The sequence below is a fragment of the Puma concolor genome, chromosome D1, assembly GCF_028749965.1.
Source record: "Puma concolor isolate L17-30 chromosome D1, mPumCon1.1.hap2, whole genome shotgun sequence".
NCBI classification, from domain to species: Eukaryota; Metazoa; Chordata; class Mammalia; order Carnivora; family Felidae; genus Puma; species Puma concolor.
In genome coordinates, this window is record NC_141676.1 from 13,260,303 (window position 1) to 13,279,844 (window position 19,542).

Consider the following 19,542-nt stretch of genomic DNA (forward strand, 5'->3'; position numbering starts at 1 on the left):
CTCTTGGGAAGGGGAGAGAAGGGCCTGGTCGCCCTGGGTAAGTTCAAAGCAGACCTGTGAAGTGAGGAGGCTGGAGCAGGGCTGGGGGAGGAGGTGAGAAGTCAGCAAGGGGCAGAGAAAGACCAGCTTCCACTTTGATGTCCTCCACCCAGAGCCTGGGGCAAGGTCTGGGCAGGTCCCTGCAGACCGGGGAATTTGGGCTTTCTCCCTCACCCACCCACTGCAAGCCCTTAGAGCGATCCAATTAACCACCTTTTCCTGTCCCACAAGGGGTAGGCTTACCCAGCCCCCGACCCAGGCACACACTGGCGCATGAACACATGCACGCACCCAATATACACTCGTGCTCCAAGAGCACGCAAGTCCCGTATGCTCACAAGCGGCCCCACGGCACACACAAACCCTTCCCGTTTGTGCACACAGCCACACACAGTCACGGGCTTGGGGCCAAGCCAGTCTCTCTTGCTTTCTAGGCCAGGAACAAACTCGGGGCTTTGAATCACTGACTCCAGAGGGCCCCCAGCAGTCTGGGCTCTCCTCAAAGGGATCTGCAGCTGGCCTGGGGCGCTGTTCTGCCTGGAGCCCTTCATGCCAAGTCCCTCACAATACCCTGAAGAAATCACCCAGGAGAGAGCCGAGTCCCCCAGGAAACCAGTCGGCCTCTCCAGGGCAGGCCAGCCCCTGGGGACACTGGCCAACGGCCGTGCCCTCGCTGCTGGTTTGCCAGATGACTCAAGGCAGATTATTCTGGAGCAACTTAGCAAAAAGATGTCCTTGTTAATGCAGTAGAACAGCCCCTGGAATGAAGAAGACCCAGTCTTTCCCATCCTTTTCCTGCATACATTCCCAGAGCTTTAATTCAGCGGGCATTTACCTGGCACCCACTTGAGGAGAGGAGTGGGGGCAGGGGGGTGGGTACCAAAATGAAAACAGGGGTCTGGCCAGGTGCTCTCTGTCTGGTGAGGAATTGCTTCTGAGCCCTGGGGACACAGAAGGTCAGGCTTCAGCTACTGGTTCTGTTTACTAAACTTTCATCTCGATGTTGCACGGACAGGGACCTTAGGTGTCAGGCTGGGTGAGGAGTGTGACGCTAGCTTGATTCTCCTCCTTTCAGGCTGTCATTGCTGTGGGCACTCAGGCCCCCTGGTTCCAGCTGGAGCTCCAGCTTTTGGCTGGAGGTCAGATCTTTTCTGCGCTTCACCCACTCTGGCCCCCCTATCAGTGGCCCCCTCCTAGTCTTGCCTCCCAATTCTCTCCCGTTTTGACTAGCCTGGTTCCTCAGGTGACATTAACCGCTTCTTACCCCCTCAGAGGTACAGGGCCTGGAGACCAGAGCCCTAAAGAGATGAACCCACGTCCCCTCCCACGGGGTCTCTGTCTGGCTCACGATCCAAATGGGAATAGCCGTGGGGAGAAACATGATTTTGGGGACACTCTGAGCTCGCTGGCTCTCCTTCTTCTATGTTCTTAGCTGCAAAGGGCCCAGGTGCCTATGTCTTTCTGGGAGAACCAGAGAAGATTTGGATTACCTGGGGGTCTTGAACTTGGCCTTTATCTTGGCGTGTTCTGAGCAGCTGTTTGTATTCATAACAGGTGCTGTCAGTCGTGACCTGACCTGAGCCAAACTGGTTCCTGTGCACCTCAGGTCCCTTTTGATAGGTCAAGGTTGGGGTAATCTGACATGTTTTCACCCAAGCTTACTGTCGGATGAATGAAAGCCGCTTGTCCACCTGCACAGACTTCTATTAGACAAACATGCCAGGGCAAGCAGGCCCTAAGCAGTTCCAACTCCTGTGTACTCTGAGGTCAACCTAACTCCCGCTCTGGGTCGTATTGGGTGTCCTGACCGCCATTTTGCAGACTGCCAAGATTCCAGATGCTGGGTCCTGTTAGCTTTCCTGCTGGCCTCAGGCGACCAGGAGTCTTTATTGGGAATGACCGGCCACAGAGCAGTTTCTGGATCAAGCTATGGTTCCATCCCTAAGGTACAGTACAGACTATTGTCTGGCCAGGGTTCTTGTAACCTGTTCAACCACGGGAGTGGGGGAGTGGAGAGTATCTCTAAAATATTTTAGTCCATCTTTTAAAAATTTTGCTCAGAGAGCTTCTTTTATTTTTATATTTTTAAGTTTATTTATTTTGAGAGAGAGAGAGAGAGAGAGAGAGAGAGGAAATTCCAAACAGGCTCCCTACTGTCAGCACAGAGCCCAACTCAGGACTTGATCTCATGAACATTGAGATTATGACCTGAACCAAGATCAAGAGTTGGATGCTTGGGGCGCCTGGGTGGCTCAGTCGGTTGAGTGTCTGATTTCAGCTCAGGTCACAATCTCGCGGTCCGTGAGTTCGAGCTCTGCGTCAGGCTCTGGGATGATGGCTCAGAGCCTGGAGCCTGCTTCCGATTCTGTGTCTCCCTCTCTCTCTGCCCCTCCCCCGTTCATGCTCTGTCTCTCTCTGTCTCAAAATAAATAAATGTTAAAAAATTTTTTTTAAAAATTAAAAAAAAAAAGAGTTGGATGCTTAATGGACTGAGCCACCCAGGTGCCCCACTGAGAGCTTATTTTAAAGTAAATGACAGGTATCCTGGCATTATTCCACATTTCTATAATGCTCAGCAGATGACAAACCCCTAATTCGAAAAGGGTTGGGGTTTTCTTTTTCTCTTCTCTCTTTCTTTTAGGGGGAGGAGAACTTAAGAGGTTTTAGTTCATGTGCTCAAGCCTTGGTTCAAATCCCGGCTCTGACAATTCCTAGCTGAGTGACCTTGGCCAAGTTACCTCACTTCCCTGTGCCTCAGTTTCCCAGTCTGTAAGTTGAGATTAATGACAGTGCCTACTTCCTAACACTGTTGTGTTGATTGAAAGAGATAATAAACACATATTAAACGCATAGCATGTTTAAAGAGCTCCTGGCAGGGAGGAGGTGCTGAATATGGAGAAACACACCCAGTTCTCCATCCAAGACTCGGGGTCTGTCTTGTCCTGCTCTCTCGCCATCTCCCCTGGGTCTCCCCATTGCACCCCGAGACTTTGGCCGTGTTTGCTGTCATTTCTCTGTCTTTGCATTTGATGTTTCTTGTTCCTGGCCCATCCTCCCTGTTGCCCTCTGCCTTACATTTTTGGCAAGCTCCTGTTCAAAGAGCACAGAGTGGGAGTGGCAGAGGACAAGCTTTACTTGTTGTGACCTTCGCTTTTTTATTTTTAAGTGTTTACTTACTTTTGAGAGAGAGAAAGAGAGAAAGAGCACATGCACATGGAAGAGCAGCAGAGAGAGGGAGAAAGAGAATCCCAAGCAGACTCCGTGCTGACAGGCAGAGCCCTACGTGGGGCTCGAACCCACAAACCGCGAAATCATGACCTGAGCTGAAATCAAGAGTCAGTCACTCAACCGACTGAGCCACCCAGGTGCCCCACCCTTTGTTTTTGTTGTGTTTTTGTTGTTTTTTTTAACGGGATGAATTTCCCAGATTTGCAAATCTGGACATTTCTCATAAAATCCAGAATTTCAAAATTATGTAGAAAATCAGAGCACTTGGCAATGTTGGGTCCCATGTTTCTGCACGGCAACCAGGGACTGAAGCTTAGGAGGGCTCCTCTTGATGGGGTGTGCTTGCTCTGGTTTGCCACAGACTACCATTCCCTATTGTCCCACAATAGCTTTTTTGCACATGTACACTCTTCACCGGGTCCTTGTGGGTATTTGAGTTGGGGGCCCCTACTTTAAGGCCCCGGCAAGGTTTTCTGACCAACCCTCCCTTGAGACAAGGGATTCTTGTTTGGTAAGCCCTTTGTTTTGGATGAGGCCAAGACTGATCTCCTGATTTTGTCTTGTTTTATCCCTGCCCAACCTGAGATGGACTCCTCCAGTCTTGCGGGGCACAGTTTTAAATCGTATCTTGTGCATCCTTCTCTCCTTCTCTCTTTCCTGCCCAGAGGTCCTGGAAGGGCAAGCAGACAGGGCAAAGTGCATTTGTATGGGACTGTGCCCACAGCATCCCCTCAGTGACCACCCCTTTCTCTGCCTCCGTCTCTGGCTGCATGGTCTAATAGAGACCTGGTCCCCAAAGGGCAGGAAGAACCTGAACACTGAAATGTACCTGGGTTCTTCTTTTCCCTCGCCCACGAGTTCGTCCATTGTACATTGCTTCTCTCAACAATCATTTAATGATCACTTACTACATGGCAGGAGCTGCGGGTGCTTGGAGACGAAGAAGAAAAGCGAACAATGGAACTGTAACAAAATTCATCTTGTGACTTTGAGTAAGACATTTACCTTGTTAAGCCTCAGTTTTCCCACAGATTTAACAACTTGATTTCATGACTTTTGTCTGAGGTTTCTTCCTTCCGGGACTTTGTCCTCCACCCTCTGAAACTTCCAATGCCATCTGCAAACGGCAGTCTGCTAACAGATTATGAATTCTAGAGAAATCCCCTTAACCGTGTCTGTAAAACAACAAAAGTTCCCAGAGGGAGGGTCAAAGTGGAGGTGTGAAGGAGGATGACCCTGGAGTGAAGTCTGGTCTGGGTGGGGGCTGGGAGGGCAGGAGGGGAGGGTGGGGGCCAGACCTGCCTGCCAGGAGGGCTTGCCAGATGCTCAGAGCATCCTGCGAAATCTCACACCCTCCTTGCCCGCCCCCCCCCCCTCCCCCCCTTCCTGGCTCCAGCTCCGGCTGGATTTCAATCTGCATAATTTGTCCCATTTAGAGGGGAGGGGAGGGGGTGAGAGTAGGAAGGTGGGGAGGGTTGGGGAGGGGTGCTCCAAAGGCCAGAGGAAACCAGGGACTAGAGGCTGGGGAGAAGGTGGGTGGTAGCCAGAGGGTGGAGGCGGGGCTGGGAGTAGAGCAGGCTGCAAACCTCAGATAACATTCTGCCCAGCTCAGCTCGGCAGGGCTCAATTTGGTCCACTTGCCCGGGGACAAGAGGAAAAAAACAAAACAAAAAAAAAAAGTGGGCTGTAACTTAAAGATCTTAAGACTCCCAAGTGAGGGGTGGGTCTGGAGGTGGGTGGGAGGAGGGAGTGACCAGACAAGGAGGAGACAGAGACTCAGGAGGGCGCAAGGAAGCCTCTTAGCTGAGGCTGGGGCAAGGCGAGGAGAGGGCGGAGGGACGTCTGCAGGGGCAGGCACCCTCCAGAATCCGGAGGCAGCTTCTCCTGCTTGCCGGGAAGGGCTCTGGACACCCTCAGCCCCTTCTCGCCTGCCCCCTGAGGCTTGGGCCAGAAGCCCAGGGCGGCCGCCGGGGTCGGGGCCGCAGCCACGGAGCTGGTACCCGCGGGAGCCCCTGCCCCGTCTTCTCTCCGCCGCCCAGCATGGAGGAGGCCGGCGACTTTGACACCTACTACGGGGCAGACAACCAGTCCGAGTGCGAGTACACGGACTGGAAGTCCTCGGGGGCCCTCATCCCCGCCATCTACATGCTGGTCTTCCTCCTGGGCACCACGGGCAACGGCCTGGTGCTCTGGACCGTGTTCCGCAGCAGCCGCGAGAAGAGGCGCTCGGCCGACGTCTTCATCGCCAGCCTGGCAGTGGCCGACCTGACTTTCGTGGTGACCCTGCCGCTGTGGGCCACCTACACGTACCGGGACTACGACTGGCCCTTCGGCACCTTTGCTTGCAAGCTCAGCAGCTATCTCGTCTTCGTCAACATGTACGCCAGCGTCTTCTGCCTCACCGGGCTCAGCTTCGACCGCTACCTGGCCATCGTGAGGCCGGTGGCCAACGCTCGGCTGAGGCTGCGGGTCAGCGGCGCCGCGGCCACGGCCGTCCTGTGGGTGCTGGCCGCCCTCCTGGCCGCGCCGGTCATGGTGTTCCGCGCCACCGGGGACCTGGAGAACACCACCAGGGTGCAGTGCTACATGGACTACTCCGTGGTGGCCGCCTCCGGCTCCGAGTGGGCCTGGGAGGTGGGCCTGGGGGTCTCGTCCACCGCCGTGGGCTTCGTGGTGCCCTTCACCGTCATGCTGACCTGCTACTTCTTCATCGCCCAGACCATCGCCGGCCACTTCCGCAAGGAGCGCGTCGAGGGCCTGCGGAAGCGGCGCCGGCTGCTCGGCATCATCGTGGTGCTGGTGGTGACCTTCGCCCTCTGCTGGGTGCCCTACCACCTGGTGAAGACGCTCTACACGCTGGGCGGCCTGCTGCGCTGGCCCTGCGACTTCGACCTCTTCCTCATGAACGTCTTCCCCTACTGCACCTGCGTCAGCTACGTCAACAGCTGCCTCAACCCCTTTCTCTACGCCTTCTTCGACCCCCGCTTCCGCCAGGCCTGCGCCTCGGTGCTCTGCTGGGGCCAGGGCCGGTGCGGGGCTGCGGCCCACAGCGGCAGCGGGGAGAAGTCCGCCAGCTACTCCTCCGGGCACAGCCAGGGGCCCGGCCCCAACTCGGGGAAGGGCGGGGAGCAGATGCTCGAGAAGTCCATCCCCTACAGCCAAGAGACCCTGGTGGTGGACTAGGGCTGCGGTCGGAGGGGAGCCCGGTGCCCTCCGCCTGCCCCGGCCTCTGCCCCCGCTCTCTGAAAGTCAGGTAGCATGATAGCACCTTCTCCCTTGCACTTGGCCCTCTTCCCTGCCGCCCGCCTCCCTGCCCGCCCCTGTGGTCCTTCCTCCTCCAGTCTTGTTCAGATGTGTGTAGTTTAGTGGAAGGAGACTGAGCCCTGCAGACCCCTGCTAAGCCGCTCGGTATCGGTGAGATGGACCTTGCACCAGTCTCTTGGCCTCTCTGAGCCTCGGTTTCCCCATTTGTATAAAATGGGGGAAGTCACGCTGGCTCAGCTGACGTGGGTTGCCCCCACCCCTTTTCACGGCTCTCCAGCTTTTTCTTCCCCCTCCTTTTCCCCTAATTTTCTCTCCCCATGTCCCTGTCCCTGCTTCCCCTCTCTCTGCACTTTCCGTTCTGAATTCTCTCCAGCCACCTCTCTCACAGCACACCCCCTCCCTCAATCCCTCCTTCTTCCCCTTTTTACCTCCCGGGTCTGCAGGGCTCCTAAGGGTTAAGAATCCTGAAGCTTGCACACAGGGCCCCTGCTGCAGCTCTGTCTGGTTCCCTGAGAGTGCAGGAGGGGGAGAGAGCAGCAGGGACGGGACTGGAGGGCTGGTGCCAGCCAAGAGTTAACTCCAGGCTCTGCAGCTGGGAGCTCCAGAACTTTCCCCCAAACTGGATCAGTTCACTGTGTTTTCGGGCACTAGGTTATCCCAGACGGGTGCCTCCCTTCCTGCGTCCCCCTCCCCAATGCCAACAAGATATGCTTTTTATAGATTTCCTCAGACCCTCTCGCTTAGTCTCTTCATGGCAGTCGGAAGGCTACCATATTTGATGAAGGGACGGCTCCTTGTTCCATTATATGAGTGGGGGAGGGGTTGGGAGGGGAGCATGGAGGAAGAAGGGAGTCTGTATTTAGTCTATATGCTGCTTGGCTTCCCTCTCTGATTCCTCACCCCTCCAGCCTCCTCCAGAGCTGTGAGTTGCAGGTCTTATCCCCGTCTCCCCCCTACACCCTGTCATCCCCAGACAGGAGGCTTTTTTCTTGAGCACTGGTGCTTCTTGGTGCCAAGAGTTGTGTGTGTGTGTGTGTGTGTGTGTGTGTGTACATAGATGAAGTCATTTGTCACTTGGGTGAAGTACCCCCTACTCTCTACCACACCTCCACTCTTCACACAATATCCTTGGGGGAAGAGGGACATATTGAGGCAATATAGAGTAAAAATGAGTCCACCCCCCACTGGATTTGGGGGCTCTGACGGCTGGTCCGTGCTTTAAGAGAGAAGTCTATGTTACTGCTGGGGCCCCTCTGGGGAGATCTGTCCCCAGGACAGTGGCGCCCAAGGCCTGGGGAAACCCGATGTGGTGGGTCCCATTCTTCCTAGTTCCATGAGGGAAGCAGGAGGTGGTAAAGAGCTTCCCGTGGCCCCCTTTCCACACCTCCCCACCCTGCTTCGAGTTTAGCCTTTTCCCAGGTCTGTGGCCCTCTCTCTAAGGAGGCTGCCTTCTTGCCTGGGGTGAAAAGAACTGGGTGGGTTTTTTTCTCATCTCACCATCTGGACAGGAGCCCCTCGGCAGGGCTGAGGGCATGACTTCATGGCACCAGAGAGGCCTCAAGGACAAAATTGATGGTGGGGCCTTTGTGAGCCCAGGGGCAGGGGTGTGTATATTCCAGGTTTTGTTCTCAGAGGACTCCGGATGGGATGTGAAGGATGAGATTTGCACCACGGAGGCAGGAAGAGCCCAGCTTGGTGTAAATGGAGAGCTTGACCATCCCTGGGATGGCGCCAGCCCTGGGAGCAGAGGAAGGAGGAGAAAGGAAGAGACTCCTCTCAGCTCAGTCTCCCCCTCACAGGCCAGAATCTTCCCTTCTCAGCCCAGCACTGTCCTCAAAGCATGCCGTCAAGGCTGGAGGAAGCTTCCAGAAGGGAAGCTTCCGAGACTCTCCTCGGTGACCCCAGAGACCTCTTTCCTGGAACTCATCGGTGGCCCCGGACAGAGGGTGGAGGCTACCCCATCCCCTACCAGCCCCTTCTTCTTCATAACGTCTCTGCTACTTTCTGACTTTGTTAGTCACTGAGGTTCATTAAATAAATCTGTTTTGTGTAACTCTTGTGTCCAGAGCTTCTTCTCACACAAGTGTCTTGGGATGGGGAAAGGCCCCCAGTTTGCAAACGGTGCAGTGGGAGGTGGCGTGGGCATGGCTGAGGGGGGCACAGGAGGAAAGTAGGGGCTAACGGGAGTCAGGTGGGAAACTAGAAAGGGAGGGGGGAGGTGGGAAGAGCAGGGAGAGATACACGCCAGGGCAGGGCAAGGGCTGGGAGTGAGACCGGGGGAGAGCACAGGAAATAAAGCAGCTCAGTTTTTGGCTCTGAAAAGCTGTAGAGCCAATGGGCCCATACTTTGGAGTGCACCCATTCACTCATTCACTCATTCGCTCATTCACTCATTCATTGTTCCGTGAGCATGCATTCAATTTATTTATTTTTTTTATTTTTTTTTTTTCAACGTTTATTTATTTTTGGGACAGAGAGAGACAGAGCATGAACGGGGGAGGGGCAGAGAGAGAGGGAGACACAGAATCGGAAACAGGCTCCAGGCTCTGAGCCATCAGCCCAGAGCCCGACGCGGGGCTCGAACTCCCGGACCGCGAGATCGTGACCTGGCTGAAGTCGGACGCTTAACCGACTGCGCCACCCAGGCGCCCCCATGCATTCAATTTAGATCAGAATTTCGGGTGCCTGGTCTCCAAACAGTCACTCCGGATGTTTTCAGATACCCACTCCTGAGCGGCACCCCTGACCTACAGAATCAGGATTTCCTGGACTACCCCTCCAGAGGCTCACGACTGCTAAAAACTCCTCACGTGATTTCTGGAGGAGGCCAGGTTTGGGGATGTCCGCATCCACACAGATTCTCTGGGCAAATTAAGGTGGGCACAAAAGAGCAGAGAGTCAGAGATGGATGGTCACTGATTTGGGGGAGGAAGAGTCTGAAATGCAATCCTTGGGGAGGGGGACTACTCAGTCCAGAGGTGTTCCTCATCTTCTCTGAAGATTTCGGGCACTAACAGCGTCTGCAGATGATGCAAAGGTGGTCACTGCAGCAGGATGGATGGTGACGAGAGAGCCCGCGTCTACTTTGATTTACCACTGTGTGTGCGAAGCTCTTCCAAATATTATCTCATTTAATCTGAGCTGGGCATCTTTACCTCATTTTGCTGGTAAGGAAGCCAAGACTCGGAGAGATTAGTCAGGTGCCTCGACCAAGGTTGCACAACCAGTACATGGAAGAACGAGACCAGGGAGAGCTGAACCTGACCATTTCCAAAGCCCACGCTCTCAAGCACGAAGTACAAGTGAGGCAGGGCCAGGTGGGCTGGAAGGAAAGTGAGGGCCTCAGCTGCAAGGCGCTGGCACATGTGGGGAGTGCTCACCGCATAGGGACTGGTCTGGATGGGGAGGTGAGAGGAAGGGTGGGGGATGTGAGAGAGGGAGAGAGAGAGAGAGAGAGAGAGACAGAGAGACCGAGAGACAGAGGCAGAGAGAGAGTGAAGGGAGAGACAGAGACAGAGCTGTGGAGAAAGAAAGAAAGAGGGTGAGGAGGGGGGCGCCTGGGTGGCTCAGTCGGTTGAGCCTCCACCTTTGGCTTAGGTCATGGTCTCCCGGTTTGGGAGTTCAAGCCCCTCATCAGGCTTTGGGCTGACAGCACAGAGCCGGCTTAGGATTCTGTGTCTCCCACTCTCAGCCCCTCCCCCCTCACTTTCTCTGTCTCTCTTTCTCTTAAAAAAAAAATAAACTTTAAAAAAAATGTTTAGAAAACGAAAACAGTGGGTGAGGAGGGAGAGGGTTGAGGGTTGCGGTGGGAAGGAGGAGGGAGCTGGAGGACTGGGTGTCGCTTGTTTTCAGCCTTTGGAAGCACACCAGGGAAAAGCTGCAGGAATTTACAACTGCTACGAGCTATTCAGGCTTTTTTTTTTTTTTTTTTTTTTTTTTTTTTTTTACAGATGCTGGAAAAAAAAAAAAAAACCAAAAAACAAAACAACACAACCACCTCACCAACCCTCCAGGGAAATTTGAGGTAAGTTATCCAAAAATTGTAAGATTGTAGAACAGTTAATAATTCATTCATCCACACATTTCTTCCTTTCTTCACTAACTCACTCACTCATCTGGTTATTCATCCAGTCCTTATTTACCATTTTGGTGCCAAGCAGCGTGGTGGGCACAGGATAAATGGTGAACAGGACTCAGTGGGCTCCAGGCAGATGGAGGCAGCAGCGAGAGGGGTGATGATAATCAGCAAGCTCTAAGGAGGGAGTGTACAAGGTGTTCCAAGTGCTTAATGGAGACGGTGGAAGGAGTCTAGGCAGGGTGTCAGGGCAGACTTTAGAGACAGTGCCTTCCTTGCGAGGGCTGCTCTGGAAGGGAGGAGGGTGAGCGGTTGGTGGGGAAGTTCTCCATGTAGCGGAATTACCAGAGGGGAGACAGAGAACAGCCCCTCCAAGAACTGCAAAGCAGCTCATCTACTCACCAGTGCTTTCTGCCCTACACCAGCTCTGGGAGGGAAGCCAGGCAGAGGCCCAGAGGAAAGCTTGCCCAGGTCTCAGAGCGTGGATGACAGCAGACTGGGGCCGGGGACCACGGTGCAGGTCTCTAGACAACCTGGGGGCCAGGGATTTTTTAGGGGGTGACTTCCTGTTTCCCCCTGCTTGGGCATGAACTGTTTTCTCTTGAAGATATCTGCCAGGGTCTTAGCTTAGACAGAGGCTGGGAGCTTTGGTCCTCTCATATCATGCTTGTTGGAGAGAAAGATGCTAAAAGGGGCTGATGGATCCCTTGGGAAGACCACACCCGGAAGCCAGGATGACACAGCATGACCGGAGCTGGATGTGACATCTGCCTTTCTCAGCTGGTTCCACTCTGAACTCTGGGGAGTTGGAAGCTTGCAGGGCCTGAAGCAGCAGGTGCAGCCCTTGTGAATTATTACCCAAATGCTTACACAGTCCCTGTGAGCAATGTTGGAGAAGATTACAAAGGGGGCTTACAATCAGGTTGACAGTCAAGGAGATTCAGAGACCTTGGGCTGACTACTTATAGTTAGACTGTGAGAGTTTCAAGCAATGTTCATTGATTCATTCATTCAACAAGCTTTTGTTCAATGCCTACTAAGTTCCTGCTGTCTCAGAAGGTGGGGATGCTAAGAACCTGACACCATCCCTGCCTTCATGGAGCTACATGGAGAGCTTCAACTTCCCATTGAATAGATGGGAAACTAAGGTCTTGGGAGGGAGGGAGATTTATACACAGACAGTGGGAATACGGCAGAGGTGGGACTAGAACAGGCACTTCCTGCTGTGAGGCAAGAGCTGCCACGTGAATTTTCGGGGGAGACAGCCAGTTTTTGGCTCCAGGTTTAGAAAAGAGAGAAAGTCGTTTTTGGAGAATATGAAGAGTGAGTGAAGAGGGTCAGAGCAATGATGGACCGCCAGCTGGGCAGGGGGTGGGCACAAAGTTGCTTGAAGATGATTATCCGTAGTTCTGTCACTACATCTTTTGCTTTAGACTTACAGAAAAAATTGCTGATTTAATACAGAGAGTTCCCATCTATTCCACATCGAGTGTCCTTTATTATTAACATCTTACATTAGCATGACCCGTTTGTCTCCATTAATGACCCAGTATTGATACATGACTATTAACTAAGTCTATATTGTATTCAGACTTCTTCACTTTTTACCTAGTGTCCTTTTTCTGTCCCAGGATCCCATCCAGGATACCTCATTACGTTTAGCTGTCATGTCTCCTGAAGCTCCTCTTGGCTGTGACAGTTTCTCAGACTTTGTTTTTGATCACCCTGGTAGTTTTGAGGAATACTGGTCTGGTAGTTTGCTCCGTGTACTCCATGACTACTGTGCCCCAGATCTTTGTTCCTCTGAGTTTGTTCCTTGGACCAATAGCATCCACCACTGTCAGAGGTCTTTCAGAAACAAGTTTCTTGGGACACACCCTAAACTACTGAATCAGAATCTGTTTTGTTTGTTTATTTGTTTTGGTTTTTTTAACTTACTTTGAGAGAGAAAGAGAGAGAGCAGACAAGGGGCAGAGAGAGAGGGAGAGAGAGCATCCCAAGCAGGCTCCACCCCACCAGCACAGAGCCCAAATTGGGGCTCAATCCCACAAACCATGAGATCATGACCTGAGCTGAAACCAAGAGTTAGAGGCTTAACCAATTGAGCCACTCAGGCACCCCCAGAATCTGTATTTTAACAACATCCCCCAGTGATTCTTCTGCACACTGAAGTTTAAGAAGCACTGGTCTTGATAACATAAACAAGAGAAGAATTGGGATTCAAACTTTACTTTTCTAACTGTGCTCTTAACAGAATGGATAGCAGAGACACAATCATGGTTTTGAAGAAAACAAGTTAAGTCATCACTAACATAAGGTGGACATGTCAGTGCTGCATTCGATTGTCTGTCTACTCTGATAAGTATCCCTTCCAAAGCCATCACAATATAGAGAGGAGACAACTTGGTGACATGAAAAGCAAGCAGGTCTGAGAATCAAGAGAAGTAAGCCAACCAAGTCAGCCACCACTTAGCAATGACATTAGGAAGGCCTCACTTCCTTCACTAGTGAAGGTAAGAACACTCTTTTCCAGCTCAATTATGCTGTGACTTCCATGCCAGCAGTCTGGGCTGACTGGTCTCCTGACACAATCAGAGTGGAAACCATTTCCTTCTCCAGCCTAAAGCATCTATCTTTAGTCACTCCTTTGGTAATTGCTGTGTTCCTTTTCCCAAACATAAAAATAGCTTATTAGTAGTACATCAAATAACCACCACCTTCCAGGGGCCTGACAGCCTAACAGCACCCCCAATACAGAGCTTGCAACCAGCTGGATCCCAAGGATACTCAAGGGCTTCCAGGTCTCATCCCGGAAACCAATTAACTACCATGTTGGTGCATCCTTTTTCCTAAGGCAAGGGTTATATCCATGCTCTTCAATCCTGGAACCTTGGAATGACAGTTCCCAAACTCTGGGTCACTGTTGTCCCTGCTACTAAAGTCCTTTCTTTGCCAAAGATGCCAGACCCAGCCCACTTAGAGTGAAGCTTGGGGTCACTCTTGTCACCAGAGACCACTTCATCCCCATCATACAGGAAAACTTCTCGAACTTATGGACATATTCCAGACCCAGAAGAAAATCTGCCAAGTCTTCTCTGATGCTCTTAAGTCTGGCCCAGATTTTCTCAGGGACCGGAAGAGACGTTTGGCCTGAGTATTTTTATAGAGGGGGGGGAAGTCCAAGAGGTGATTGTTCATTCAACTGGTACATCCCCACCATTATGAGTCCTTCCTCCATGAACAGGGATGTCCAGGCATAGATTCCCAGAAACTGTTTGACTCAGTGTCGGCTCCACTTGGCTCACCGATAACTTCCCCAGGAAGCCAACCAGCCTTGCACAACATCATCCAGCCAAAGAAACTTGAAGACACAGTTTCCATCACAAACACTGAACAAGGTGTTTCAGTGCTGTAACTTGAAGGGTCCTACTTACAAAACTATTAGAAGTGCCCCTGGAACATGGTCCAACTAGTCCTGGATTTTGGCTCTGTGGGTCCCAAGCAACAGCTCTAAGAGGACCATGCTATTTGGTTTGAGTCAGTGGTTAAGAATCTTAGCGGTCGTCAATCCCAGTTCATATCTTCAGGCACCAGGCTTTACTTCATCTTTCTGGGCGCTTTTAAAAGCAATCACCTTATTAAGCAAAAATCAGTTTTTCTCACCTTTCCTCCTGCCCATTCTTTATCCACTTATTCGATCACTTAAACAAATACCCTTTAAGCGCCTGCCACATTCCAGGCACTGGGCATACAAAGATGTGTAAACATAGACCCTTCCTTAGAGCAGCTGCCCATACAACAGAGGAGGCGGACCAGCACACAGAGCTATTATAGTGGGGCCAAATCCCAGTGCTGGGGGGGACACGAAGTGGAGGAGAAATAGTGTGCTGGCCAAGTAAGGTAGTTCAAGCAGGTTTGGGAAATCCATTTCTGATTATCCTGTCCACACAGGAGGCAGCCCTGTGTAGAAAGAGATGTGCCACGTGGCTAAATAATAAAGTGTGAAACAACATGGGCAACATGTCCATTGAACACAAATATTGTCTCATGGCACCAGATTTCTAGTTATTCAGGCAAGAAAATGAGTCCTAGGGTGGCTTTGCAGGTGGGAGACAATGATGGACCTGCGACTTAGGCCAGTGCATCAGCCCTGCCTGTGATCACTCTGGTGAATACCAGAAGATGGATGTGTGTCTCCACAGCATCCTCTGTGTCCCCTGCAATGATGCTATTTATTATTCACTGTTGAACTCCAACAGAGCAGGAATCCCTTGTACGTTATTTTTTGCACTATCTTTATCATCTAGCATGTGCCTGGTATATGGAAATAATAATATATTTGTTTAAAAAGGGTACTCATCAATGGATCGTTTTCTTATCTGTAAAATGGGATAATAAAAGTAGTTATCCCATAGGACTATTTTGATGGTTCCATGGGGTACTCTCTACAAGGGTCTTGCGTGGTCTCTGGCACAAAAGAGGTGATCAATATGAATTTAACCCATTCAGGCTGCTATACCAAAAATATCATAAACTTGGTGGCCTATAAGCAACGAACATTTATTTCTGAAGGCTGGAAAATCCCATATCATGACCCTGGCAGATCTGATGTCTGGTGAGAACCTACTTCCTCGTTGACAGCCATTTTCTCACTGTGTCCTTACATGGTGGCAAGGGAGCTCTCTGGGGTCTCTTTATAAGGGCACTAATCTCATTTATTAAGGTTCCACCCTCATGATTAATCATTTCCCAAAGGCCTCACCTCCAAACACCATCACATTGGGGGTTAGATTTCAACACGTGAATTTTGGGGGGAAACATTCAGTTTGTGGCAAATAGGTTTTAATTTTCTTCCATTTTCCCTTTTCACCTTTCCTATTACAAAAAACAAGTCATTTGATGACCTTTCCACTACAGAAGGCTTGGAGGATCTTTGCACTGTAAAAGAGCCTAAGGAAGAAGGGGGTGTTCAACTCTAAGACTGTGGTTATCAGTAATTCTTGTATTTAAAATATTTTTATCTTGGTGGTAACAACAAAATAAAACTACAGACTTTTGACAGAAGTTTGCATATAAAATTAATCTGGTCAGAAGTTTGTTGGAAAAGAAAGATTAAAAATAATATACTGCACATATATTTTTGCATTCAAAATTCACAATCTCGATAGTCTTTTAAGTCAGTGTGAGCCCCAGCTTCTCTGTATGGGAATGTAAAAAGGGCCTTATATAATGCCACACCAGTGGTCCGGGGACACAGTTGTGTTGTCAGTGCTGTCCTGGAAAGCCATTCCCTGTCCCCCAGGCCTGAACATCAACTTCCCCACCTGTAACTTGAGGAGACTGAATGAGATCAAGGCAGACGTCCCCTTCCCATTGTAGTGGATGGTCTTTCTTGCTTGATTATGGCTCTAGCCAGCACTCTGGACATTTGAAGCAGCAAATGTGGTTTTGGATTATCACCTTTAAGAACTGACATTCAAGGATTTAAGAATTGCTAATGGCAAGATCTCAGACATTAGAATTGAAGATGGGCCTTGAAGGATGACTAGGATTTTGGCAACTTGAATGGGGAATGGGATTGGTAGAAAGCTATCCAGACTGACAGGACAGTGTGAGCAGAGGCAAGAGGGCAGGGAAGAAGGCATGAGACATTTGAGGAACAGGTCTAGCCAGCTTGTGTGTAGGGCATACATAGAAGAGAGTGTGAGAGTCACTCGTTCATTCAACAAGTATTTACTGAACCCTTACTGTATGCCAGTCACTGCTAAGCACTGTGATTACAGTGGAGGATGAGATAGGCATGGTCTTTCCTCTTGGCAAGTTATCATTTTTTGGAGGGAAGATAGACAATAAACAGGTGCATAAGCAAATATATTAAATGGTGGATTACAAAAAAAATGCTGCGAAGGAAATAACATTTCAGACAGAAAATGATGTTGAGGATAATTTCAGACAGGTGCTCAGGAAGGAAGGCCTTCTTGGAGAGTGACCTTTTCAGTTGACACCTGACAGATGAGAGTGAGCCCACCATGCCAAGGGCTGGCTGAGAGAGTTCTGGATGTGGAGAGCAGCAGGTGCAGACACTCTGAAGCAGGAAAGATCTCAGTAGGTTCTCGGAACCACTGTCAGGGCCTTTGGAAGACTAGTGAGCAGGGGGCCAGGGAGAGGGTGGCATGAGACAGTGTTAGACAGGCAGGGGCCAGCTCATGCAGGGCTTTGAAGGCCATGGTGAAGAGTATGACTTTATTCTAAGTGCAATGAGAAACCATCAGAAATATGACATCCAATTTGGATAAAATTACCTTTCAGGCTGCGGCATAGAGATGAATTAAAGGGGATCAAGAAGGAAACAGAGAGATTAGTTAAGAAACCACTTCAGAGGCCAAGATGAGAGATGATGGCGGGTTGCATGAGGGTGGGGTCCAATGAGACTGAGAAGGGAGACACATTTGAGCCATATTTTGGATGCAAGATGAATAGGACTTCTGATGGCCTGGATGTGGGTGAGTGGATGGGGAGAGGGGAGATAGAGAGAGAAAGAGGCAGAGAGGGAGAGGGAAAGGAAGAGAGAGAGGGAGAGAGGGAGGGAGGGAGGGGGAGAGAGAGAGGAAGGGAGGGAGAGAGCTTGAGAGAGAGAGAGAGAGAGAGAGAGAGTGTTATCGTAAGTTTCTGACTTGAGTAACTTGGAAGAGGGTGGAGCCAGTTACTGAGATAGAGAAGGTAGGAGAAAGAATAGTTTAGTGTGTGTGTGTGTGAGAGAGAGAGTCAAGATTTCTGCTTTTGCCATGTCATACCTGAGATGTTCATAAGATATCCAAGTGAAGATGTCAAGAAGGCAGTGTGACATGCAAATCTGGAGCTCTGAGGAGATGTCAGGCTGGTGATAAGATCTGAGCATGGTAGCAATGGAACAATGAAGAAAGCTGCTGAGAGGTCAGATAGGGGGAGACCAGAACATTGTCTTCTGGACTTGGTGACATGGAGGCCAATGGAGACAGAGACCGGTCACGGTGGGTTGTGTTGGTATAAAGAGAGGATGGAGGTGGGGCATTGGAGAATGCTTACAGAAACCACACTTTTCAAAAACTTTGTTGGGAAAGGGATCAGAGAAATGAACAGTAGCTAGAAGAGGAGGAGGGACGAAGAGAAGACCTCTAAACAATCGGGGCTGCGGGGCCATGTTTGTGTGCTGACAAAGATCTGAGAGAAACCACAACTATGAATGAGAGCAAGAGTAAGACATAAAGAGGATGGTTCTTCCACAGAGAGGGGATGATCAGAGGAGAAAAGCTTTCAAGAAGATCAGAGAGGGTGTGAGCTTGAATATGTGGGAAAGGACCAGTCCGATAAGAAGAAAGAACATTCCTTCGGCACATTAGGAAGGAGGCAAGGAACCAGTAAGTTGCTGGGTTTTGGTGGCAGGAAGGTGAGGGAATCCTGGTTTGTGACTTCATTTTTCAGTGAATTGTAAGTTGAGGCCATCAGCTGTGCCTCATGAGGTAGGGAAGGGTATATAAAGTTTTGAGGGCATAGGGATGCCTGGGTGGCTCAGCTGATTGAGTATCCAACTTTGGCTCAGGTCATGGTCTCTCAGTTCATGAGTTTGAGCCCATACCGGGCTCATTGCTGTTGGTGTGGAGCCTGATTCTGTTCCTCTGTCCCCTTATCTCTCTGCCACTCCCTTACTTGTGCTCTCTCTCTCTCTGTCCCCCTCTCTCCCTCATAGAAATAAATAAACACTAAAAATAACAAAATAAAGTTTTGGGGGCATAAAGTATTATCTTGTGCAATACAAAAATCTAAATTCCCTGTACATCTCTGATTCTCCCCTTTGAGATTTGGGTCCATGAGTTTAAAGCAAAATCCCTTAGCCAGGCTGTGTGATTTTCCCTGACAACACTTCGCTGCTGTGGTTTTAGGCAAAGAGGACGTACTCAAGCAGGCATTGGAGTTTTGCAAGGTGACTGTGCCAGAGAAAAGAGGTGCAAGGGTGTCTGGGTTTTTTTGCAAGGAAGTGGTTATCAAGAGGGACAATGGCATTTAATTTATGTAAGAAAGGAGGCAAAGAGGGGAGGCAGTTGCCACCTGGTGGACCGTGGGATCAATGGGTTGGTGGTCAGGATACTGAGACAAGAAAAGTTGGGGGGCATCGGGGTGGCTCAGTTGGTTAAGTGTCCACTTCTGGATTTTGGCTCAGGTCATGATCTCACAATTTGTGAGAGCAGGCTCTTCGTTCTCAGGGCTGCCAGGGAAAATCACACAGCTCAAGTCCGTGATGAAGGAAGGGTGATGACCAAGGAGTGTAGCATGACCTCAGTGAGGAGGAGGACACAATGGAAGGAGAGCCATAGGTAGACTCTATGACACTTTTGTGCAAATTAGGAAAACAAAGTTCCACCTCCAGGGAAGGAGCCCTGCCCCGGGACTCACCACTTCGGGAGTGTAGACTGTGTTTTACTTACTCCTCAGGTGGACATCCTTGGCCAGGACATACCTCACTTGTCCTATCTGTACAGCCATGCCCTGCCGCCCTGGTTGAATAGCCTAGGCATGAAAGGAATCAGCTTCCTGCAGGTGAGATGTCCTGACAGAGGCAATGGGGAGCAAAGGTCAACCTCTCATTTTGCAGACAGGGACACTGAGGGCCAGAGAAGGGAAAGAACTCAAACACACAGGAGGTTGGTGGCAGAATTGGAGCAAAACTCTGTTTTCCTGACTCTCAGCACCACCCTACCATGGGAGTGATGTTTTAGCAAACACTCCAAATTGCAAATTCAAAAACATGTTGTCCCTCAAAGTTGCTTCTGTGGGAGGTGGCAGACTTCTTTCTAGTGATGCTGCCATTGTTCCAACCATTTCTGGAAACTCCGTCAGAAAAATGATCTTCAGAGCCAGCTTCTGAGTCACAACGACAGCCCACTGTACCGTAGAGCCTT

General features: G+C 50.6%; 1 protein-coding gene across 1 annotated transcript; it reads left to right on the forward strand.

The window, feature by feature from the left end:
- Positions 1-5,011: 5,011 nt before the first annotated feature.
- APLNR (apelin receptor) lies at positions 5,012-8,584 on the forward strand. Its single transcript, XM_086677395.1, has one exon. The coding sequence runs from the start codon at positions 5,308-5,310 to the stop codon at positions 6,448-6,450; it is 1,143 nt and encodes a 380-aa protein (XP_086533521.1). The 5' UTR covers positions 5,012-5,307; the 3' UTR covers positions 6,451-8,584.
- The last annotated feature ends 10,958 nt before the right edge of the window (positions 8,585-19,542 follow it).

Coding starts and splice junctions, on each gene's coding strand:
- APLNR (XM_086677395.1), top strand. CDS start 5,308: ATGGAGGAGGCCGGCGACTTTGACACCTACTACGGGGCAGACAACCAG.